General features: G+C 38.8%; 1 protein-coding gene across 28 annotated transcripts in view; it reads right to left on the reverse strand.

Moving 5' to 3' along the window:
* Positions 1–26,837, reverse strand: part of LTBP1 (latent transforming growth factor beta binding protein 1) — a 458,228-nt gene that overhangs the window by 57,588 nt on the left and 373,803 nt on the right. For 15 of the 28 annotated variants that reach the window (XM_069583578.1, XM_069583577.1, XM_069583571.1 and 12 more), the window contains one exon: positions 1,649–1,774. The exons of the other annotated variants lie outside the window; for them this stretch is intronic. In XM_069583578.1, coding sequence (XP_069439679.1) covers positions 1,649–1,774 — 126 coding nt within the window. The remainder of the gene's footprint in view (positions 1–1,648; positions 1,775–26,837) is intronic. 28 annotated transcript variants of the gene reach the window in all.

Raw genomic sequence — 26,837 nt, forward strand, 5'->3', positions numbered from 1 at the left:
TGCTCAGTTAATATTTTTCCAAGAGAAAAACAGACAAATATAACAACACGTGTAAGTCTATTAACAAGGTAACAGATATTCCTTCTCCAAGGGTGGTATGTTGTGGGTTGAAATGAAACATATACATGGATTTGGTGCACTCATCTGCTTGGTTAGAAATGAACATTAACCAAGGGCTCAGAAGCTAAGTGGAGTCAGCGGTTTGACATCTGATACCACAATAGGTAACAGTTAACATTTACTGAGCACCTACAGTGGGCCAAACATTAGGCCCCGTCAGGAGAGACAGACAGACAATGTTCCCAATCACATGGAGCTTGGAAAAGGCAGCTGCAGGCAGCACATACATGATTGATTTATTGCACAAAAGGATTTAAGTATTACAATAGAATTTGCTCAAGGTATTTGGGAAGCGGAAGGAAGGATCATAGCTCAGCTGGAGGGTGAGAAGTGGAACAGGAATGTTACCTGGGAGGAGATGACACTGAACTTCTGGCTTCAGGAATGAATGGGATGGATTGAGGCTCAGGGAAGGGGAGGCCAGGAGGTTATTCTCAGCAAAAGGAGCAAACAACAGCCTAATCACTTTCCAGCTACATGAACAATCATAAGCAGTTTTATGCTGCAGGAACATAACTGGTGAGGAAGCAGGCGGTGAGCCTGAGAATGTGAGGGCCAGACCACAGGACCTATTAAGTCGACATATTTAGTGAATGGCAGATGGTTTTTACCACTGTAATTTAGTGCATAGGAAACTACAGCAGGAATTGGAACAAGTGATTACAACAGTGTTACCTTAAAGGTGGTTACTATTCAAGTGATTTTATTGTTGAATTTCCAAACCGACTTTGTTTTCCCAGTTCAATCTGGACGGGAAATGAACTGCTGCTTTCAGTGCAAATTTCCAAACTAAAACATTGCTGACTCATCCTCGAGTGTCATCTGCCATGTAACGACCAGAGGCAATTTTTCTTAATTAAGAGTAAAGAAAAAGCCTTGTTATCTGTGAGGTGCTGAATTAAATAACTTCTTTCCCATTTACTTGCTCTAATAGCAAGTATGCCTCATGATGAATTTGACTTAAAGAAATCATGGCTGGTCAGAACATGACCTAGGAAGTGGCTTCTTTCATGTGAGCATGTGATGGACCATATTCTAGGACATCTGATGATACTCAAGATTCCTTCCAGCTCTGACAATCTCAGAACAGATGGAAGAACTATGCTTGCACAAGCCAAAGCATCCTTTTACGGGTGTCATTCCTGGAAACAGAAACTCCTGCCAACACGTTTCCTTAAACGCACTGCCTAAGGGAGGTACATTTTGAAGACAGACAAGCTCTACCACACACCAGACTCTATTTCCTGTTCAGGAGGGACTGGAGCGTTCCGCATATCCAGCTAAGAGTTTAAACAGATGCTCTTTTCAATATACATTTAAATCCAAAGTTATGCTTCTCTATTTCTTAACATCCCTAACCATTTCAGAAGCCGCGGGGTCACTGTGCACCTCTCCACAAACCATACGACGAGATGAGATTATGATGTCATTCTGCCCAGTTACCTTGCTTCCATCTCTCCTGTGGTTGATGAGTTTGATTTCTTCTTGATAGAGAGATGTCGGGAGAAAAAAAAATCTAAGAACTCACCCACACACCCTTGCCCATCCTGTGGGGCCTGAAAGCCCTGATAACAGAGGCAGCGGAAGGAGCCAGCCGTATTGTCACAAAACCCGTGACTGTCACAAATAGTGTTGTTTACACATTCATCAATATCTGCAAAAAAGACATTGACCGTGAGACACAAAACACAGACAAACACTAGCATTAATGGAGAGACAGAGGTGCTCAACACACCCCAATTAGTATGAGATGATCATGTTTACACAGGATGAACTTCTAAAACATTTTATACATAAATAAAATGTTTTGATGAACATATCTCAACAGACAAAATATTGGGTTCTATGAGAAAGAAAACATTTACTTTTCCTCAGGAAATGTTTTGAAACTGAAAGGGCTGCTACACTTGCCGCAGTCCGTGTTTTCTAAATATTTTCGATTTCTTCATTTCCAAGGAGAGGATATTCCGACAGTGGAAATATGTGCAAGTATTGTCACTTTTTTTTTGATTGCTGTAAATACTAATAGTTCTATCTGGTAAATTGGCAGCTGAAATAATTGAGCGATGATTTATTTACTGCTTGAGCAATGATTTATTCAGTTCTAGAGATAATGAATGGGCAGAGGAACCTAGCGGGCCACAAAGAGTTGGATACGACTCAGCAACTGAGCACAAACACTTGGTGAAGTTTAAATAGCATTCCCATGAAGGGAAGGGGGCAGGGGTAGAGGGAGGGAGAGAGGGAGAATCTGATAAATTCAGCAGTGTAGCCAGCCAGTCCCTGTTACTCTAGAGGAAAGACTTTATTCACAGGGAACCATTTCCTGTCACCAATTTATAGCCACTCAGATCCTAAATGTCACTGCTGCTCCAACTGATTAGCCAGTGGCCAACTTGTAAGTTCACTTTGTCCTCTATAAACTTGATGACAGTGGTCCTGTGCTTTCTATCTCCCGTTAATAAAAGTGTTCTCGTAAAAGTGAAGTCTCAGTTTTAAAGTCACAAATGGGCTTTTCAATACAGTTCTTTATCCTCAGCTGGGCTACTCACTGCCCTCTCCAGTCTCCCATCCCCAGCACTTTCGTTCTCCTTGTTTACGGCCACACTGCACATTGTAACTGCCAGGCTCTCTGTCCTCTCTGCCTCTTGACCAAATAGGTACCAAATACAGTTTGTTTGTTTGTTTGTTTTTGAGAAACAAGAGAATGTGCAATTATTGCATCCAAATACATGTGTTCATGTTTATGTCCAAATAACAAAATGAGGTAACAAATGATAAAGAACATGACAAGTGAAATCACACTCGACAGAATTCAGTTTGGGCAAGTTCATACGGATAAAGTTAAGTTTTTCTAAAAGTTCAAACACCGAGTCAGAAATTTTTCAAGAAAAGAAGACGCACACAATGATATTCAGCAGCTCCCTCACGTCTCTTCCTAACTGTCCAACACTATCAAGCGTAACTTCAGAAACAGTCTCACTTTTGAACTGTGAAATATGAGTGACTATAAAACTTTCTTAATTTTCTCAAAACGGCGTCCCTTCTTAAGGTTGGGCCCTCTCTCCATGCCTACCTGTCACCTCTTCCTCTGGTCCCACCTGCTCATCCTTCTCCTCCATCTTCAATGATTCCTCCCTGGCTCCTTCCCTCACTGCTTTCAAAAATGTCACAATCTCTTAGAAAAGCTTTCATTTAACCACAATGTCCCCTACTGTGCTTTTTCCATTTCTTCTATCCTTGCAAAATGTATCAAAAGAACTACTATGCTCACTGCTTTTATCTCCTAGTATACCTCATCAGTAAAAAGGAAGCAGTAACAATACTAGTAACATTAATAATACTAGTATGTTTCTAGAATTACTATGATAATTTACAAAATTGAAATGCACAAGGTGCATAAAACACTGCCTACCATATAACTTAGGAAGTGTACACGCTACTATTACTCATATAATTATCACTCCTCTTCTTATTCTTCCCTGACTGACCTACACTCTGTCTTTCTAACTCTATCCTTTGAGAAAAACCACCAGCAGGCAATCTATCATGAAATTCAGTGATCATTTTCTAGTCAGTCATCATCACATCTGGTCACCTTTCTCCTTAAACTCCCTTTTCACGACCCCTGATGGAAGATTATTCTCGTTCTACCTTTAGCCTCCCAGGCTCACTGAGCCTCACCCTTTCTCAGCCTGCAGGTGGTGCCTGCCAGGGCTCAGGCCGGCCCTCCCTATGACCTGCTTTATTCCCCAAAACTCCCTTCTCCTCTGCTCTCCACCCTCTCCACAGACATCACGTGGCACGAATTCAGTCCTGGTCTCTGGCCAAGATCCTTCTTATTCTTGATCATTCCCATTTCATCTTCTGTTATCATCTGAAATTCACTATTCACTGTCTTCCTTCTAAACCCCACTTCCTGACTTTCCTGAGAAATCTATCTGACCTCTACCCTTTTTTTTAAACCTCTACATCTTACCCCAACTTGAATGGAAAAACTCAACGAAATGATTTCACATCTTAAAAAAAAAAAAAAAAAGTGAATCTTCCTTGCAGCATCTAACACAAAGAAGACACTTATTAAATCTGTCTTGATGGATTTTCAATGTCAGCATCAGGCTGGGATCACAACTGATTTACTAGTCATAACCACGAGAGCGGAACTGCACTGTGTCATCAAGTCACTTCACACCGGCCACTGCTCATTTTAGACTTCCTGAAATGGGCATTTGTTGAAGAGATTCCGTTATTCATTGAACCACAGGACTTAAGGGCTGGAAAGAAACTCAGAAGTGCTTTAATTACCATTTGCATGCTGATGGTTTCCCAATCTCTCTCAAGGGTCTGCCCTTCAGAACCCTTTATCTAATATCTATTGGACACAGTCATAGTAAATGAACTCCCTACTGCTCTCCCCCTCAGCTCACCTCCATTTCTCTTGTATTCCTGTCTCCTGAGAGCCCAAGCTGTCACCCCAGCCAGGAACCTGAGTGTCAATTCTTCCTTCTCTCCTACTTTTCCCTTCCGAATCCTACCCTCTTATCTTTCCTGGTATTTCTCTTCCCCCTAATTGGTTTCTTTATCTCCAGTTTTGTCTGCCTCCCTCAAATCCATTCTCCAGGGATTTCCCTGGTAGTCCAGTGGCTAAGACTCTGCTCTTCCAATGCAGGGAGCCTGGGTTTGATCCCTGTTCAGGGAACTATATCCCACATGCAGTAACTAAGAGCTCACATGCCACAACTAAAGATCCTGCCTGCCACAGCTAAGACCAAAATTAATTAATTTAATTAACACAACCAAATTAATTAATTAAATTAACTTGAAAAAATCCATTCTCCACCAAACTGCAAACCTGCCAGGGATATTCCCTCACTCAGAAAGTTCTATATCATTTTGAGGCTAGAGAATATGGACCACTATCTATAACAGAGTACCATTCATCATCGGGCGTCTGGCTACACATTTGGCCATAGTTCTTAGCTAACTTCTTTCCTAATTCATGCTTCAGCCCTATGAGCATAAGTACTAGAGTTCTTTGGAAACTCTATAGTCTTCAATTTCTCACCGACTTTGTGCTCACACCTTTCTCCACTAGAAATTCTCCCCTCTGCCCACTTTGTTCAGAAACTCTCCCTGGCCCTCTTCTGCGGTAGATTTCAGGGCCCATCCTTTGTGCTCCCAGAGTATGTGGGGACACTATAGTGCGTAACAGGGCTACTTCTGGGGGTAGGGAACCTTCAACTCAACCTCGCCAGCAGCTTATTCCCTTCTAAAATGGGACAGTGGACAGTAAAGGAGGAGGAAGGGGAAATGGTGTCTAGAAACCTGGTGGCTTTTCAGTCCAGATTCTTGAAGTAAACTCTCTTGCTTTCCTTTTTATTATTTCTTTTATTCATTCAAGATGATGATTTCTTGTTAATGACAGTCAGCTCAAGGACTGAATAACTGACCTTAAGGTGAACAAGTTCTGCATTGGTAATGAATTACTGGGCGTCTTGCAGTCTCAGATTTACTGTAATAGTGACTAACAGAGAAAGTTCAGATGAGCAATATTTTGGACTTCAATGAATAGGAAAAAATAACCTAAAATGCTTGGAGACCAGCTCTCCAACAACTATTTTATGAAAATGATATACTCTAGCTCTCTGCAGTTCCATGCTTTCAACAATGAGGTGAGGTAATAGCTTAATAAGAGGATGTTTGTTTCATGTCTCTGACTAATGATCTATATTTAAAAGCCCCATTATTTCATTAGAATTTTCTTTGATGACAAGATATTTTTCCACTGTTAGTCCTATCTATAAACAGATTCATAAGAACTGCCACATTGAAGATTAACTCTAAGGCTAAAGGTTAAGAAAATGTATTATACTAGAATAAAAGCCTGACCAAGATGCATACTTTAGTCTGCTTTTGCTGAAACTGAACTTTGAATATGAAACTAAATTTTGAATGATTCAAATATCACAGATTTTCTTTTTGCTTAATGAAGGATGACTCCAGTAAGTTACTAAAAGAATTCGGCTTAGGCATCTGTAAAAGTCATATATGATATTGTCTATCACCAGCTACACTGTCTACCCAGTAAGCGATACAGGAGTAACTGTTCAGCAATCTCTCAGCTGACAACCCAGATGAAGCTGACACATCAGTGTAAGCACTGATTTCTCATGCACATTTTTGCTATTTATATTTTACTAAGCAAGGCAGATATAAACATTACCATTTCAATGAAAATGAATTTGAGAAAAGAATTGTGCAGACCAAAGAAAGCAGATCGTTGATGTGAATTCTCCAATAACAAGATTACACAAAGGTCAGAAAGTGAAACAGAGCATAATCCTGGGCAAATGCAACTGCCAGGGGCTCATTTTTAAAGGAGCAGTGTTGCCAATGACCCACACAACCATACACTTTGAGGATCTTAACCACTGCGCCACTTGGTAGACCAGTGATCCTTGTCTGTATGCCTTTTTTTTGGTGTATAGTTGCTTTACAATGTTGTGTTAATTTCTGCTTTATATCAAAGTGAATCAGCTATATGTATACATACACCTGCCCCCTCTTCATGAGCCTCCCACACACTCTCTCCCACCTCATCCCATCCCTCTCTACTTAGTCCATTTTCTCAATGGACCAAAGGCTTTTCAAAACCTACTGATTGTTACTAGGGATTCTACACAGCAGAGCAGAACTCCAACCTTTTACTGTCCTTCAACTCTCACTTAGGTAAAATGAGCTATGAAATAAGGTAAAAGTACAGAGAGGAGACATGATTTTCTAAAAGGGGCTGAAGTCAGGTAACCCTTATTTACTAATAAAGAAATTACAACTGTGTTTAAAGACCTGAACAACAAAATACATAAGACATCAATGATCCATCAAATATTCTGTATTATAGGCACAACAGTCTAAGTACATGGGGATAAGGGGTATTTGTGTATATTCGGTCAATAAAATGATGTGGCTTTCTTTGTTTCAGATATACTCTTCCATTTTTTGTTTTGAATTAACAAGTCTTTTTCTCATTTTCTTAACATCTCCTACCTTTGCTTTGTTGATTTTCCTTTTTCTTATTCCAAGTAGGACATATCCACCTATTCAAGGAAGGAGCTCTCTGACAAGCCTTCTTTCTGCTGCCAGGGCTCTTGAGAGAGGGGGATGACGGGAATGGGGTGTCATTTTTGGTAAAGGACGACTCACAGGAAAATCTCCACAGCCTTTGTATGGTTGGAAAGAAGAAGCCTTCCTGTCATCAGAGTATTTTTATTTTTTATTTATTTTTTATTTTTTTTTTAGTTTTTTATTTTTTAAATTTTAAAATCTTTAATTCTTACATGCGTTCCCAAACATGAACCCCCCTCCCACCTCCCTCCCCATAACATCTCTCTGGGTCATCCCCATGCACCAGCCCAATGAAAAGGTTCATCTCAATTTGAAGAGGCTTTGATGATTACCTGGTTCGATTTCTTCATTTTAAGAACCAGAAAGCTGAAACCTACAAAGGAGAAGTAACTTGCCTCAAAGTTACCCAGTCAATCAGTGTTAGAGCTGACAAGCAATGCCTAGTGAAGGAACAATCTTCTGAATCTAACTAAGTTTGTGACTGTACCTACCACATCTTATCTCCCACCATGGTGATGGTTATTGAAGGTCATCTGAGAGAATGAACAGAATTAACTCAAATGTGAGCCCATCAAGTACCCTGGGACATATGCACTTCAAAGATGCAAGTCAGAAAACACACTCCTTGACTTACCACTTACTGACTTGCAGTTTAATCAAGTACCCTCCTCTTGTTCTTTAGCAAGGCCTTAACGTCCAGTATCATCATACCTGAAATCTAAAGATCTGAGGTACTGTAGGTGCTGAAGATGCTATTTTTCTAGGCTACCCTTGCAAAGAAAGACCTGTCAAGCACCAAGGGTGTGCAAGCCACAGAATGTCCCAGGGCCATGTCTAGCACTGGTGCTCTCTGGATCTCTCTGTAAGATGGAATGACCCAGTGTTTCAGCCCAAGGATTCCTGACCAACTGAATGGGTTAAATATTTGGCACTAGAATATTAGAACAGAGCCACAGAAAGGGGGCTTACACTGGAAGGGAGTGCATGGATCCCCCCATGAGGAGCCATCATACTCTTTACTGAAAGGAACGGAAGCAGGCAAGGAGACAGTAAACCCCAGCCAAGAAGTGGGACTGAACAATGTTAAACCAGCTGAACAGATGCCCAAAGGAATTTTTAAATGGCATGGCTGATGGTCCAAAAGAGATTAAGGTCTCCCTCACAGCAGAGGGGAGAAGCCAGGATTAAATGGAAGATGAGCACAGGCCGAAAGAAAAAAAATACAATTTAGCCAATAGGAAATTAAAAACTGGATTTGGAGACGATCCAGACAACACAATAGGATATGGAAAGCGCCTTTTTAAAAAAAGGTCCACTGAGGTCTGGCAGCATCAACAAGGCTAAAGAATATGGGCCTTATGTGTTATGGAAAATTACTTTGTTCTGGGAAATGGGGATGAGCCAGAAAACAGCAGACGGCATCTTTGTGCAGAGTGTGCCTGCCATGCTGCTGCAGGACAGATGAGTGGGGGAGAAAACCAGAGGACCATGATGGTCACAAGCATGTTTTGAAAGCCAGCAGCCTAAAGGTCAGTAATGAGAAACGACAGAAGTAGAGCAAGTTATTTCAAATCCAACTTTCTAGCCCCCAAATTCTGGAAAACAAGGCTGGCCAATGAGAGGTCAATTTTTTTTTCCCAGCCTTCAAATGCATTACTTTAAAACAGATTCACTTAAATCATTCTTTTAAAATTACCCAGAGCAGCCTCCCAACTGATATCTGAGAATAGCTAGAAATTCCCAAGAAACAAAACCAAAAATTTGCTCTGATTTTAATCAATCAATACATGGATAACAGATTAACCAGTCAGAGTTAAAGACAGACTAATGGAAAACCACCTTAAAAATCACAATCATCACCATCCCAGTCAACATATCCAATGACATAAGATTCATCCTCGATCACCTCCCAACATACAAGCATTGAGCTCCTCTGATTTTCTCTTCTATTCATCTCCAAGCTCTCCCCTCTTCTCCAATCTTACTCAGGGGCTCCTCACTATCATTTGAAATCTTGCAAAGGCATTCCAATGGGGTTTGTGCCCTCAGCCACTCACTACAACTCCAAACCCATCCTCCACAATGAGAGAATGATTAACCTATTGAAATGGCCCAGTCGGTAAAGAATCCACCCGCAATGCAGGAGACACCAGTTCAATTCCTGGGTTGGGAAGATCTGCTGGAGAAGGGATAGGCTACCCCCTCCAGTAGCCTTTGTGGCTCAGCTGGTAGAGAATCTGCCTACAATGCAGGAGACCTGGGTTCAATCCCTGGGTTGGGAAGATCCCCTGGAGAGGGAAAGGTTACCCACTCCAGTATTTGGGCCTGGAGAATTCCATGGATGGTATAGTCCCAGTTCAGTTCAGTCACTGTTGTGTCCGACTCTTTGCAACAGCAGAGACCGCAGCACACCAGGCCTCCTGTTCATCACCAACTCCCGGAGTTTACTCAAACTCATGTCCATTGAGTCAGTGATGCCATCCAACCTCATCCTCTGTCATCCCCTTCTCATCTGCCATCTCATCCTCTGTCGTCCCCTTCTCCTTCTGCCCTCAATCTTTCCCAGCATCAGGGTCTTTTCAAATGAATCAGCTCTTCACATCAGGTGGCCAAACTATCGGAGTTTCAGCTTCAACATCAGTCCTTCCAATGAATATTCAGGACTGATTTCCTTTAGGATGGACTGGTTGGATCTCCTTGCAGTCCAAGGGACTCTCAAGAGTCTTCTCCAACACCACAGTTGAAAAACATCAATTCTTTAGCATTCAGCTTTCTTTATAGTCCAACTCTCACATCTACACGTGACTACTAGAAAAACCATAGCCTTGACTAGATGGACCTTTGTTGGCAAAGTATTGTCTCTGCTTTTTAATATGCTGTCTAGGTTGGTCATAACTTTTCTTCCAAGGAGTAAGCGTCTTTTTTATTTCATGGCTGTAATCACCATCTGCAGTGATTTTGGAGCCTGTATAGTCTATGAGGTCATGAAGAGTCAGACACAACTGACTGACTTTCACTTTCACTTTTAAAGCCCCTTCAGGTTTTCTCCAGGGATAATAGTACAAAGGCCCTTGCCATATGGCCTCTGGAACTCATCCGTATTCAACTCTCAGTTTATTTGCTTTTCTAGCTGACCCCTCTGCTCCTGTATCTTTTACTGCCTTCTCTCCCTGTCTACTGGATCATTCCCTTAGGATCTATTAATAAAATTTCATGCTATTATCCTAAACATGGCCTCAGGTCACACACAATCCCTTCAGCTAGAGCCACATTTCTCACTCCTTTTAAACAGCCAAGATTCTGGACTACTCTGCTAGTTCTCATTTGCTCTTGGGTGCCTCCAGTATTTAGGACTCCACCAAAATGGCCCTTGATAAGGTCATCATTTTGCAAAATCCAAAGGAATTTGTGCCAGTACCATAATGTCTTGATGACTGTAGCTTTGTAGTAGAGTCTGAAGTCAGAAGGTTGATTCTTCCAGTTCCATTCTTTTTCTAAAGATTGTTTTGGCTATATGAGGTCTTTGTGTTTCCATACACATTGTGAAATTATTTGTTCCAGTTCTGTGAAAAATACCATTGGTAGTTTGATAGGGATTGCACTGAATCTATAGATTGCTTTGGGCAGTATACTCATTTTCCCTATATTGATTCTTCCAGTCCAAGAACATGGTATATTTCTCCATCTATTTGTGTCATCTTTGATGTATTTAATCAGTGTTTTATAGTTTTCTATATACAGGTCTTTATAGATCAATGGAACAAAATAGAATGTCCAGAGATAAATCCACACACCTATGGATACCTTATCTTTGACAAAAGAGGCAAAAATATACAATAGAGAAAAGACAGCTTCTTCAACAAGTGGTGCTGGGAAAACTGGTCAATTACATGTAAAAGAATAAACTACAACACTTTCTAACACCATACACAAAAATAAACTCAAAATGGATTAAAGCTCTAAATATAAGACCAGAAACTATAAACTCTGAGAGGAAAACATAGGCAGAACAGTCTGTGACATAAATCACAGCGAGATCCTCTATAACCCACCTCCCAGAGTAATGGAAATAAAAACAAAAATAAACAAATGAGGCCTAATTAAACTTAAAGCTTTTGCACAATGAAGGAAACTATAAGTAAGGTAAAAAGACAACCCTCAGAATGGGAGAAAATAATAGCAAATGAAACAACTAACAGAGAATTAGTCTCCAAAATATGCAAGTAGCTCATGCAGCTCAATACCAGAAAAACAAGGAACCCAATCAAAAAGTGGGCAAGTGACCCAAACAGACATTTCTCCAAAGAAAACGTACAGATGGCTAATAAACACATGAAAAGATGCTCAATGTCACTCATTATTAGAGAAATGCCAATCAAAACCACAACAAGGTATCATCCCACACAGGTCAGAATGGTCATCATCAAAAAGTCTACAAACAATAAACGCTGGAGAGGGTATGGAGAAAAGGGAACCCTCTTACACTGTTGGTGGGAATGCAAACTGGTACAGCCACTATGGAGAAGTGTGGAGATTCCTTTAAAAACTAGGAATAGAACTGCCATTATGAGCCGGCAATCACACTGCTGGGCATAAACCCCAAGTAAATCAGAATTGAAAGAGACATGTGTACCCCAGTGTTCACTGCAGCAATATATACAAAGCTAGGACATGGAAGCAACCCAGATGTCCTTTGGCAAATGAATGGATAAGGAAGTTGTGGTACATATACACAAGGGTATATTACTTAGCTATAAAAAGGAATGCATTTGAATCAGTTCTATGAGGTGGATGAAACTAGAGCCCATTATATAGAGTGAAATAAGTCAGAAAGAGAAAGACAAATACTATATATTAACACATATATATGCAAGGAGATCTAATCAGTCCATTCTAAAGGAGATCAGTCCTGGGTGTTCTTTGGAAAGACTGATGCTGAGGCTGAAACTCCAATACTTTGGCCACCTCATGCAAAGAGCTGACTCATTGGAAAAGACTCTGATGATGTGAGGGATTGGGGGAAGGAGGAGAAGGGGATGACAGAGGATGAGATGGCTGGATGGCATCACCAACTCAATGGACATGAGTTTGAGTGAACTCCAGGAGTTGGTGATGGACAGGGAGGCCTGGCATGTGCAATTCATGGGGTTGCAGAATTGGATATGACCGAGCAACTGAACTTAACTGAACTGAACTGAACTGAACTGATGGACTTGAGAAAGATGGTAATGACGATCCTACATGCAGGGCAGCAAAGGAGACACAGATGTAAAACACAGACTTTTGGACTCAGTGGGAGAAGGCAAGGGTGGGATGATTTGAGAGAACAGCATTGAAACATATACATTACCATACATAACCAGATGACCAGTGCAAGTTTGATGCATGAAGCAGGGCACTCAAAGTCCATACTCTGGGACAACCCAGAGGAGTATGGGGGGAGACAGATGTGGGAGGAGGGGTTCAGGATGGAAGGACACATGTATACCCGTGGCTGATTCATGTTGATGTGTGGCAAAAAACATCACACTCAGTGGTATTTAATGCACTTGACAACTCTCCTCTTCTTAAAGTACTCTCTTCCATTAGATTCCACGATCCTATATGCTCCTGGGTTTTCTCTGGCCACATTTCCACAGTCTTTCTCTTTTACTTGACCCTAAATATGTTTCTCAGGACTTAGTCCTAGGCCTTCTTTTCTTCTCATTCCATGGTCTCTCTTGATGGCCTCATCCATTCTAATAGCTTCAAACACCATCTATATCTGAGGATTTCAATTCGAATCTCCAGCAAAGACCTTCTTTTCTAAACATCAGATCTAACTTGATCCAGTTGCCTGACTGTCACACCTATATGGATATCTCAAGGGCAACTCTAATTCAATACACCCAAATGATACTGTCAATCTTAAAATTTTTCCTTCATCTTTCACCATGTAAAGAAATAGTGCCACCAAATATCTACTTGTTACCTCTAGAACCAGGGATCTATTCTCAATATTCCATTTCCTCCTTCCCCTCCATCCAAGCCAACACTATGTTCTAATCCAGTACCAGGGTCTATCTCTAAAACATTTGATACATTCATTTCTTTCCATATCACTGTTACTGCTCTAGTCTGATCTACCAATATGTCTGGTCTGAACAACATCTAAGAATATGCACTTACTTTTCTCTTGCCCTTTTAATCCCATTTCCAAACAGTACCCCAGGCAACATACAGTTTAAAAATATAGAGTATTGAATAACATCAAACCTAAGAGTTTATTTTATATACCACCAAAAAAGAAAAGAGCTCTGCAAATTCAATTATTTCCTAGTGTTTATTTTTAAACAAATCACATCAACTGAAAGAAACATTCCTATATTAAAATGTGAAAAAATACACATCTTAGAAATTATGGAATATCATCACAGTCCCGCTTAAAATCTGCTAGTATGTTTCAGTTATTCTTAGAATGATATTCAAACTCATAATGTTTCCTGTGAGGCTTTATACATTCCGTCCCTGACTCTTCAGTCTATCCCTCACTATGCCTCCCTCCAAGCACCAGGCTTTGGTCATTCTCATTTCCCTGAAAGCTCCTAGTACTTTCCTGCCTCGGAGCCTTTGCCCTTCCTACAACTCCAACCAACCTCACTCTTCCACAGGTAACTCAATCCTCAGGGCTCAGCTCAAATGCCCTGTCTTAAGAGACCTTCAGGTAAAATGAATGAGCGTTCCCTCCTCTCTCCTCTCATTATCTAGACTATTCTTTCCCTTGCAGCAGCTTAATGATATGTGGTCATATGTTTTTTGAAACACTTATTTGAGTATTTACTGCTTGCGTCCTGCACATGTATTTCCTAGAGGGCAGAGACCGTGTCTGTTTTGCTAATTACTGTGTGTCCATATCCTTGAACAAAGTCTGGCACATAGTATGTGTGTAATGGCAACATTAAACATAATACCATTGAATACAAAAGCAAGCAAGCCTTTCACAATCTAGACTTTGCTGACCTCTTCAGCTGTATCTTATGCATCGCTTTATCCCCCATCTCACACATGCAACTGAGTTGACTTACTAGGTCCCAAAACCCATACGGTATTTCATGTCTCCAAGTCTTTGCTCATGGCATTTTTCTGCCAAGACACACTCCTCTGCCTTTCCCCCTGCAGCTCTCAGGCCCTATTTTTCATCCAGATAATCTTCCTTTGCCCTCCAAGCTCTTCTAGACTCAGCTGGACCTTCTTGGGGGCATTTTGACTCAACCTTAAGTCAAAAAATGTATCTACACACAGGCTCTTCCTGCCCCTCACTAAACACTTAGGAAGATCTTAAGTGATGACATTAGTAACAAAACGCAGGGCTGAGCACTCAAGGCCACAGCATAGGAGAAAGAATCACAGACACAACGGGCTAGAAAAACAACTAATGACCTAGCCATTTCCCATGCCATTGGAGAACAACAGTCAAATTAAAGCTGCCCTGAAGACAGTTTAAGAAGTAGAATTTATAATGTAAGAATTTGTATGTTAAATTTTCAAATGCCAACTTAAAACGCTCTTCTAGAATGAAGATAAAAGGACAAACTGATGGGCAAGAAAACTCATTTTCATATCTCAGATATATGAAAGATTTAAATTTTTTTTAAAAGCCCACAAAGATTAAAGTACTATAAGAAATATAAATATACAGTTGTTCACAACAGGACAGGGGAAATGACCAAGTAGAAAGCAACGAAAAAAATAACAGCATTATACTGGAGAGGGTGTGGAGAAAAGGGAACCCTCCTACACTGTTGGTGGGAATGCAAACTAGTACAGCCACTATGGAGAACAGTGTGGAGATTCCTTAAAAAATTGCAAATAGAACTCCCTTATGACCCAGCAATCCCACTTCTGGGCATACACACTGAGGAAACCAGAATTGAAAGAGACACATGTACCCCAATGTTCATCGCAGCACTGTTTATAATAGCCAGGACATGGAAACAACCTAGATGTCCATCAGCAGATGAATGGACAAGAAAGCTGTGGTACATATACACAATGGAGTATTACTCAGCAGTCAAAAAGAATTCATTTGAATCAGTTCTGATGAGATGGATGAAACTGGAGCCGATTATACAGAGTGAAGTAAGCCAGAAAGAAAAACACCAATACAGTATACTAACACATATGTATGGAATTTAGGAAGATAGCAATGACGACCCTGTATGCAAGACAGGGAAAGAGACACAGATGTGTATAACGGACTTTTGGACTCAGAGGGAGAGGGAGAGGGTGGGATGATTTGGGAGAATGACATTCTAACATGTATACTATCATGTGAATTGAATCGCCAGTCTATGTCTGACGCAGGATGCAGCATGCTTGGGGCTGGTGCATGGGGATGACCCAGAAAGATGTTCTGGGGAGGGAGGTGGGAGGGGGGTTCATGTTTGGGAATGCATGTAAGAATTAAAGATTTTAAAATTTAAAAAATAAAAAACTAAAATTAAAAAAAAAAAGGAAAAAAAAATTTACCTATCTGATCATAAACGACTTTGTTAAAACACTGAATCGATGCAAGTGGAAAAGTGTAACCTTATTTATTCAAGTGCTGTTCATCCAGTGTTGAAGAGGAAATGAAGCAGAGTTTATATGCATGGAAATTAGTTTCTATCTGAGAGAACTAGTTCTACTCTGTAAGATTTACTTTGAAGTATCTGCCCTGGACCAGAATTTTTTTTTTTTTTTTTCATTTTGAGGATATGTGTCATTTCAGACATGCTTGAAAGCAAATTATGCTTGGGAAATGATGATCAATATACTTGTAAGTGATTAAAATATTAGTTTACTAACTTTTTAAAATTTAATAAAATAGAGGAAACCATCAAAAAAAAAATAACAGCATTATAAAATTAAAAGGCAAGTTAACGAATGAGAAAAACATTTGTAAAACAGATAAATGATTATTATCCTTAGTACATATAAATCAGAAAAACACCTCAGGTACGTTAAAAAAAAAACTCACAGAAAAAAAGGAGATAAATATAAAAGAAGTTAAAGTGAAAAGAAAGTGAAAGTGAAGTCACTCAGTTGTGTCCAATTCTTTGCAGCCCCGTGGACGGTAGCCTACCAGGCTCCCCCAACCATGGGATTCTCCAGGCAAGAATACTGGAGTGGGTTGCCATTTCCTTCTCCAGGGCATCTTCCCAACCCAGGGACTGAACCCGGGTCTCCCGCATTGGAGGCAGATGCTTTAACCTCTGAGCCACCAAGGAAGCAAACTAAATGAGATATTATTTTCTTATCAAATTAACAAAGGAAAATATGAATGTGAGTTTCTTTTTGGAGAGAGTGTTAGAAGATAGGAGGTCTCACTGGGTTCTAGTGGAAGCAGAAACTGGCACCCTTCTGGAAAGCAAGGAGCTCACATATGTTGTTAAGACCCATAAAGCTGCTAATATTCTTTAATCTTGTAATTAAACGTCTTAGAATCTACTCCAGGGATAGGATAATTGATGAAAAGAAATATTTAAGTTTCTTCATAAAGCATTAAACAGCAGCAACAACAAAGGACAGAGTTTATATCTCCATAATTAGGAGCATATATTTAAAAATATAGAGTGTAATCATATGATGGAACTATGTAAAAATTAAGATATGAATATCAGAAAAATAAAGATAAAGAGCATATGATCTTACTATAACATTTAAATACTGAAAACTATAAAAAAGAAATAGACCAAATAGTAACTGGTTGGTTGACAAATGTTTTTCTTTTTCGCTTTTTATCATTTTCTAAGTTTTTCAGAATAAACACATATTACTCTTATTTGTTTGCAATCAACTGAAGATATGAAAGCAAAAAATATTCTACTTGAATATGTATCTTAGTATATTTTACATTCTAACAGCAATGAGTGAAGTAAAACTGTGCAAGAGTAGAATAGACATTCATAAATATTCTAAAATATTGAAAAACTTATAATGTTTAAATAATTCTTCCAGTTGACAATTAAGAAACTGAATGTTGAATTTTAAAATAAACTGTTGAATTTTAAAATAAACTGTTTTGCTTGAAATGATAAAAAAAAATTACTTAAGAGAAAATGCTGCTGATCATTATTAAGTTAGGAAATATTTTTAAGTTAGAAAACCATAGCAGTTTTCAACAAATGCAGCTGCAATTGAAAACAATGCAACAAGCAAAAAAATCTTTAGGTGCTTTTTAATCTAAACAAGTTTTTCTCTTTTTTTTTTTTTTGAATACAAAGCTATATTTGTTTCCTTTCAAAATCTCTGGAGACCCTGCCATAAGTACAGTCTTCTGTACATGAATTCAGAGATTCTGTTGAATGAAAAATAAACACTTTGGAGCCAATCCCTTCCTCAAATATAAATGGTAAACTGCCAGCTATAAATATTTTCTCTCTGGAGATTTTACTTTTCTACTGTATACAGATAAGTACTGTATAGAATTTCACTTTTCATTACGTGAAAGTAGAACTTAGGCCAATATGATTTTTTTTTTAATTTTTTTTTTAATTTATATATTTTTTTTAGGCCAATATGTTTTAGATCCCAAACAACTTTTGGTGCATTGTATTTTCCTTTCATTCATTATTCAGTTAAAAAATCATAGGAAAGCATTCTTTCAGAAACATATTTAAAAAACAGGGTTGGGAATGATATAATAAAAAATACTCTAAAATGTAGAGGTAGGAAAGAAAGGAAAAGGAACAAAGAGATGAGACAAATGGAATACAGAGGTTGAGACAGATTTGAATCCTCCAAATACCAGTAGTTAAATGTATACAAACTGAATTGTATACATGAATTAGAAAAGAACTGGTATATCCTTTTTATAAGAGAAAGAATATTTAACTATAAGAATACAGAAATATAGAAAAAGATACATTGTGCAAAATCTAAGTGAAAGAAAGCACATGAAAGATACAGTAGATTTAAAGGTCAATAGATTTAAAGGTAAGATGCATTGATAGAAAAAGTGATACTTCAAAGAGATGAAAGGTTTGATCTACCAGGAAAATACAAAAATTCTATATCTAATTCGACTGTCAGAAAATATATAAAGCAAAATCCAGCAAACTAAAATCAGAAACAGATACATCTCCATAACAATGGAGATTATAAAATAGTCCCTCAGTAAATTATGTATTAGGCAGACAAAAAACAGTGGAGTTATAGATGATATAAGCAACAACACTTACAATTTATTACCACTTCTATGTAGTAGAGGCACTAGAAAGTATCAGGGAAGAAAAGGTGTATTTATTGAATGAAAATAAGACTAACTTTAAAATAGCTGAAATAACACTTTTTCAGCTAAAACATAGCGGTTTATGTACAAAATCCAAAAGAATCTGAAGGTAAACTACTACAAAATAAGTAAATTCAGTAATGTCATGGATACAAGGTCAATGTACAAAAATCAAATGTAGCTCTATACACTGGTAAACAATTATAAGTGTTAAAAACCACTTTAAATACCATTTACAACAGAATAAAAAATATTAAAAACCTCAGCATAAGTCTAAATACATTGTGCAAGACTATACACACAAAAGCTGCAACAAAACACCACAGTAAAGGAAAGAAAATCTAAACAAACTGAAGGATACGTCTTTTTTGTGGACTGGAAGACTCAATATTGTAAAATATGAAACTTCCCAGATTAACCTGTTGAGTCAATGCAATTCCAATCCAAATCCCTAGAGTTTTGTTTTTTTGTTTGTCTGTTTTTTGGTGAAAATCAATAAGCTAATTATAAAACTTACACAGAAATGCAAAGGGCCAAGAATAGGCCTGACAATCCCAGTGAAGAACAAAATACTATAATTTAGAATTTACAGCACCATATATTTAAATTTATTATAAAGCTATATATATAAAGCTATACTATAAATTTATATATATATATTTACTATAATTAAGACAGTATGCTACTGGTGCAAGCGTAGATAAATAAACCTATGGATAATGAAGAAGGAGGAAATAGGCCAGTCTACATTTGAATACACGTTTTATGACAGTTACCACTGTAGATCAGCGGGAAAGGGATATGCTTCTCAAACAGTGATGACCCAGATGGAAATCCATTTAAGAAAAGAAGTAAATCCTGACCTCTATTTCATAACATATGCAAAGATCAATTTCAGGGCAAAGACAGTTCCAAATGTAGAATATAAAATATAGCTTTCAGAAGAAAATACAAAAGAATATCAAAGATCACAAACACAAAAAGTACTGATCTCAAAGTAATCAAAATAATAGAAACTTCATTAAACATCTGAAGTTACCATTGACAAGATTGTTGTATTTAGCATCTCCTTTGGAAGGGATGTGTTATACAGAAGCAGACAAATGAAACAATACTGAAAGAGCCAATATAAAGGTGTGAAAACTTGTTCTACATCAATCCTCACAAGAGAAATGCAAATAGACACCATGACGAGATCCCATTACTTAGCGTGACTAATCGTTAAAAGGACTAACCATTCCAACTTTTGATAAAGATGTGGCACTGGAAGTCTCACACTTAGCTGGTAGCAGTGTAAATTAATACTCTGAAAAAGTGGCTATGAAAATGAGACATACATATGATCTATGACCTATAAATTACATGTGTGCATACTAGGTCGTTTCAGCCATGTCCAGCTCTCTGTGACCTTACAGACTGTAGCCCTCCAGGCCCCTTTGTCCATGGGATTCTCCAGGCAAGAATACTGGAGTGCACAACCAGGTAATAACCAACAGAAATGAGTGATTATGTCAATCGAAAGGCATGCTCAAGATTAGTCACTAAAGCTCTATTTACAACAGTCCCAAAGTAATCCAAATGCCCGTCAACAATAGAATGGCTACATAATTGTAGTATATTCATACAAAGAAATATGTGACGATGAAGTACTGCTACATGTAACACAGGTGAAGTTTACAAGCATACTGCTGCACAAAATAAGCCAGAGACAAATGAGTAACTACTACATGACTCTATGAATATAATGTTCAAAAGCAAGCACAACAAAGCCCTGGTAATGCAGACAAAACTGTGGGTACTGCTGTGTGCGGGTATTGAGGAGGGGATGGGTAATAATTGGAAAGAAGCTTGAGAGAGGGTTCAGGAGGCTTGCTACCAAGTGTGCTCACTCTGAAAGTTTACCAAAAGTGCCCTATGACTGATTCATTTTTCTTTATATATTTTAAGCAATTTAAAATGCTATTGGAAAGAAAAAAAGCCAGTCCACACCGCTGTGCTAAGCTGCTAAGTCATTTCAGTCATGTTCGACTCTGTGTGACCCCATAGATGGCAGCCCACCAGGCTCCCCTGTCCCTGGGATTCTCCAGGCAAGAACACTGGAGTGGGTTGCCATTTCCTTCTTCAATGCATGAAAGTGAAAAGTCACAGTGATTAAAAATAATAATAATAATAATAATAAAAATAATAAAATTAAAAAAAGAAAAGAAAAGTCAAAGTGAAGTTGCTCAGTCGTGTCCGACTCTTCGCAACCCCATGGACTGCAGCCTACCAGGGTCCTCTATCCATGGGATTTTCCAGGCAACAGTACTGGAGTGGGGTGCCATTGCCTTCTCCCCACACTGCCATATTTCCTGGTTAAAGACAATCTTAACCATTCAAAGCTTGTTCTATTTCTTTCCCCTTGGTAAGACTTACTAGACTAAAATATTAAGGGACTGAGCAGTAATCCTGGTCGCCACTTCCTGTCTATCCATTGTAAGCCATTGAAATTCTCTGAAACTTCAATTTCCTCCATATGCAAATGAAGTCAATTTTTTTTTTCATACAGGTGAAAATGAGAACCAATGTAACAATACATATTTTCTTAAAATTTTACCATGTGATCCACTATAAGTCAAGGGAATCAACTGAATACTATCCAGACTATGCTACTATTTTTTGTCTTGTAGAAGGTGTTTGAGCGTTACTATGGAACAAATTTTTTAATCACTCCTTTAGAATTACAACAGCATTGATATATGTTCAGAACGGACTGAAATCCTAATGTTCTAGGACATATAGTTTTAGAAATTATGAATATTTAAACAGGCAACAGAAAATGGAAGACCGATACATGTGATGTGTGAAAGGGAGGCCGTATTTAACTACTAAGCATTAATGATGAGACACTAGGTCAGTCCAGCTCCCTAGGCCCTCATTGGCAACACTCTCTCACAAGCGCATCTGAACTGCTGAGAGTAGGTTCCTAGTTCTCTTCTCTTTCTGCAGCTTGCATGCCCTTTCATAAGTTTAAAATTACTATAGTTAGTAAATGTCTTTCTGCATGAGGATAAAATATAAAATTAATGAGCTTTTAAAATTTGTGGGTTTTTTCTGAAGATCTAAAAATGTCTTAAGAACTTTTCAAATATTTACATTATGTCCCTTGTTCTCATTTCCATACGGCTTTTGAAAACAAGGAAGTGGAATAAATGTTCAGAAGATGATTATCTCTATCATTCAGACTAAGGCCAAGGATGAAAATCCTCATGAATGAAATCATTTTAAATCAACTGCTTAAAAAACAAAACTGAAGAAGCGTAGTTTGGCTTTTACATTTCAAACCATATTATTAAGCTCCTGCAGTGAAAGACTAAGGAAACGGGGAAAGGGATCTGTGGCCACTTCTCCTCATCGAGGGAGCCCACAAAGCTCAGGTTCTGCAGCTGGAAAGGGCATCTGTGTCATTAAACATCCTGAAAGCCTCCAGTTTGCACTGGGTTCAGATTCTCCCCCTCAGAGAACAGGACATGAGTGGAGCAGAGAGGTGCTGCCTGAGGAAACCATTACAAGGGCCAGATGTTTGTTCAATTGTGATAAAACCTCAGTACTATAGGTGCAAATCCCAAACTGAGTATCTGTGACATTTAAGGAAAAATTCCAAGTTGAAGAGTAGTATATTTTTAATCAGACACCGAGCACTTTTTCCTTTTAGAAAAGCAAAAGCTAAAAATGCAATAAATCATCCGTGTTTCTTTCCAGAGAAAAAGAAGCAAAGTGATTTCTGAACTTAAAAATCCATTTTCTTATTTCTTCCTATGATAGGCTGACAGAATGTTACATAAAAGCAGAAATTTAAGAAGTATTTGAATTTGACACACACACAATTTCTAAAAATTTATAGAGAAGAAATGAGAAGAAAGCTTTAAAAAAAAATTTCCTACTCCCAAAGGTAAACAATAACTCTAATTTACTGTCATGTAAGCTCAACATTCAGAAAACGAAGATCATGGCATCTGGTCTCATCACTTCATGGAAAATAGATGTGGAAACAGTGTCAGACTTTATTTTGGGGGGTTCCAAAATCACTGCAGATGGTGATTGCAGCCATGAAATTAAAAGACGCTTACTCCTTGGAAGAAAAGTTATGACCAACCTAGACAGCATATTCATAGCATAGCAGAGACATTACTTTGCTGACTAAGGTCCGTCTAGTCAAGGCTATGGTTTTTCCAGTGGTCATGTACGGATGTGAGAGTTGGACTGTGAAGAAGGCTGAGCACTGAAGAATTGATGCTTTTGAACTGTGGTGTTAGAGAAGACTCTTGAGAGTCCCTTGGACTGCAAGGAGATCCAACCAGTCCATTCTGAAGGAGATCAGCCCTGGGATTTCTTTGGAAGGAATGATGCTAAAGCCGAAACTCCAGTACTTTGGCCACCTCACGCGAAGAGTTGACTCATTGGAAAAGACTCTGATGCTGGGAGGGATCGGGGGCAGGAGGAGAAGTGGCCGACCGAGGATGAGATGGCTGGATGGCATCACTGACTCGATGGATATGAGTCTGAGTGAACTCCAGGAGTTGGTGATGGACAGGGAGGCCTGGCGTGCTGCGATTCATGGGGTCACAAAGAGTCGGACACAACTGAATGACTGAACTGAACTGAACAGAATATCGCATACGTGGGGTATTTTAATAAATTTTCCAAATAAATCCAAGGCCATTCAGGAAAAGTTCCCCAAATTTTAATTGCTTATTTCTTCTACCACAATTACGTGAAAAAGACACTATGAGTGAAATACATATCGTGCATTTTCACATGGTTTCAGCTTTTTAAATGACAACAATTTTGTTTTAACATGTTATTTATAACCATTTGGATTATCTTTGCATTCATTTAATGGTTTTACATTTTTACACCTGAGCTGTTCTAAAAATACATATAATATCTTATTCTAACTTCAGAACCATGGCTGTGCATTTTCTCTTTTCATATAGTATTTCTTACACTAACAGGTGCTGCCAGTGAGACAGGGAGAAAACCCTAACCACCGGCCAAACACATCAAACCCCAGATTCATCTTTCTGACACTTAGGCCCCAGAGGCAATATAAGAGCAGCCAAAAAAATTCCCATTTTTTTACTATTGTAATTTTTCTTTCTATATTCATACAAGATGCCAAGAAAGATGAGTTTTGAAACCACAGAAAAGAGTACCTCTAGAAATAACAATGCTGACACTTAAATACAAACAAGTGTTAGCATGAACGATCAGTTTATTGGCAACTGACATATCAAACACTTAAAAACTTGAAATACTTGGGGAGTAAACAGAGAAAGTCAGTCATTTGGAATGCTTAGGGAAAACAAAAGGTGAGGAATTAAAGCAAATTATGTATAAATGAGTTACTGTACCATATTCTACATGACTTTAGTAAATTGGGATTTAAATGTAGAAAAAATATAGTAGTAATTAATTTATATCTAGACTTGGACTTTGAATTGCCAGACTATTTAATTCACAAATACACAATTGTTTGTTGCATATTTTCTGAGCACAGATCAAATAAAAATAAACAGGTTTTAAATGCTCCCTTCCTTTTAGGTACCCACATATGAAGGGAAACACATGGCAATAACTAGGGTGTCACTAAAAGAAGTGCTAAAATACTAACAATAATTCAGATCCATCGAGCATATTCTAGGGACCAAACTCCATTCCAAGTGTGTGTTAATACTTGCCAACACCCATCGACATACTTAATTCTTCCAAAAACTCCTACAAAAAAATGTAGGTGCTGTATTTTATGCCTATTATGCAATGCAGAACTGAGATATATGACTCATGTGAATCAAGTCCACACAACTTAAAAGTGCTGGAGCAAGACTTCAAGCCTGTGTATTCAAATTCCACAGCCCAGCTTTTTAGCCACTGCTGCACCCAGTTACCAAGCAGAGTGTGCTTTAGGGAGTGTGCTTTTAGGAGTCAGATTTTCAAAAAATAGGGAAGGCTTTTCACTAAGTCCCTTCATTTACTCATGAAGTCCTGGGTTGGCCAAAAAGTTTCTTTGATTTTAAGTAAAAATAAGACATATTTTTCATTTGCACTAAGAACTTTATTACACACATTCACTAACCAAATGACTCTTTTGGCCATCCCGATTTTTTACTGGCCCTACCTAACATTCTCAAAGGCACAAAATTATGAACAAAACAGACAAAGATTCACATCTTATGAGCCTTAGTGTCTAGCAGAAAGATTGGACAATAAATAAGACAAAGAAGTAGAATAAGGCAGTTTAAAAAAGAGAGAGAAAACAGAAATGTAGGGGGTGGGTAAAGGTGAGAAAAGGACGATTAGAGAAAGGTTCACTGACAGATGAATAGATAAAGAGAATGTGATACATATACACAATAGAATACTACTTGACCATAAAAGAGAACGAAATAATGCCATCTGCAGCAACATGGACACAAGAGATCATCACACTAAGTGTAAGTCAAAGAGAAAGGCAAATACCATATGATATCACTCACATGTGGAATCAAACACATTACACAAGTGAACCTATCTATGAAAGAACCAGGGACATAGAGGATGGATTGCTGGTTGGCAAGGGAGAGAGTGAGAGGGGATGGACTGGGAGTTTGGGATTAGCACACACAAACTGGTATATATAGAACGAATAAACAACCAGGTCCTATGTACAGCACAGCAAATTTGGAAAACTCAGCTGTGGCCACAGGACTGGAAAAGGTCAGTTTTTATTCCAATCCCAAAGAAAGGCAATGCCAAAGAATGCTCAAACTACCACACAGTTGCACTCATCTCACACGCTAGTAAAGTAATGCTCAAAATTCTCCAAGCCACGCTTCAGCAATACGTGAACCATGAACTTCCTGATGTTCAAGCTGGTTTTAGAAAAGGCAGAGGAACCAGAGATCAAATCGGCAACATTCGCTGAATCATGGGAAAAGCAAGAGTTCCAGAAAAATATCTATTTCTGCTTTATTGACTATGCCAAAGCCTTTGACTGTGTGGATCACAATAAACTGTGGAAAATTCTGAAAGAGATGGGAATACCAGACCACCTACCCTGCCTCTTGAGAAATGTGTACGCAGGCCAGGAAGCAACAGTTAGAATTGGACATGGAACAACAGACTGGTTCCAAATAGGAAAAGGAGTACGTCAAGGCTGTATATTGTCACCCTGCTTATTTAACTTTTATGCAGAGTACATCATGAGAAATGCTGGACTGGAAGAAACACAAGCTGGAATCAAGATTGCCGGGAGAAATATCAATAACCTCAGATATGCAGATGACACCACCCTTATGGCAGAAAGTGAAGAAGAACTAAAAAGCCTCTTGATGAAAGTAAAAGAGGAGAGTGAAAAAGTTGGCTTAAAGCTCAACATTCAGAAAATGAAGATCATGGCATCCGGTCCCATTACTCCATGGGAAAGAGATGGGGAAACAGTGGAAACAATGTCAGACTTTATTTTTGGGGGCTCCAAAATCACTGCAGATGGTGACTGCAGCCATGAAATTAAAAGACGCTTACTCCTTGGAAGAAAAGTTATGACCAACCTAGATAGCATATTCAAAAGCAGAGATATTACTTTGCCAACTAAGGTCCATCTAGTCAGGGCTATGGTTTTTCCAGTGGTCATGTATGGATGTGAGGGTTGGACTGTGAAGAAGGCTGAGCGCCGAAGAATTGATGCTTTTGAACTGCGGTGTTGGAGAAGACTCTTGAGAGTCCCTTGGACTGCAAGGAGATCCAACCAGTCCATTCTGAAGGAGATCAACCCTGGGATTTCTATGGAAGGAATGATGCTAAAGCTGAAACTCCAGTACTTCGGACACCTCATGCAAAGAGTTGACTCATTGGAAAAGCCTCTGATGCTGGGAGGGATTGGGGGCAGGAGGAGAAGTGGCTGACTGAGGATGAGATGGCTGGATGGCATCACGGACTCGATGGATGCGAGTCTGAATGAACTCCAGGAGTTGGTGATGGACAGGGAGGCCTGGAGGGCTGCGATTCATGGCGTCGCAGAGAGTCGGACACGACTGAGTGACTGAACTGAACTGAAGGGAGAGAGTGAGAGGGGATGGACTGGGGGTTTGGGATTAGCAGACACAAACTGGTATATATAGAACGAATAAACAACCAGGTCCTATGTACAGCACACGGAACTATGAAAAAGATCTTTCATATTCTTTCCCATTATAGTTTATCACAAGATACTGAATATGAATAATATTCAACATTGATACCGAATATTACACAATGTGTTAATTATTGCTATACAGCTGTATAGCAATAATTAACACATTATTGTGTATATCAACCATACTTC

Source organism: Ovis canadensis, chromosome 3, assembly GCF_042477335.2.
Source record: "Ovis canadensis isolate MfBH-ARS-UI-01 breed Bighorn chromosome 3, ARS-UI_OviCan_v2, whole genome shotgun sequence".
NCBI lineage: Eukaryota > Metazoa > Chordata > Mammalia > Artiodactyla > Bovidae > Ovis > Ovis canadensis.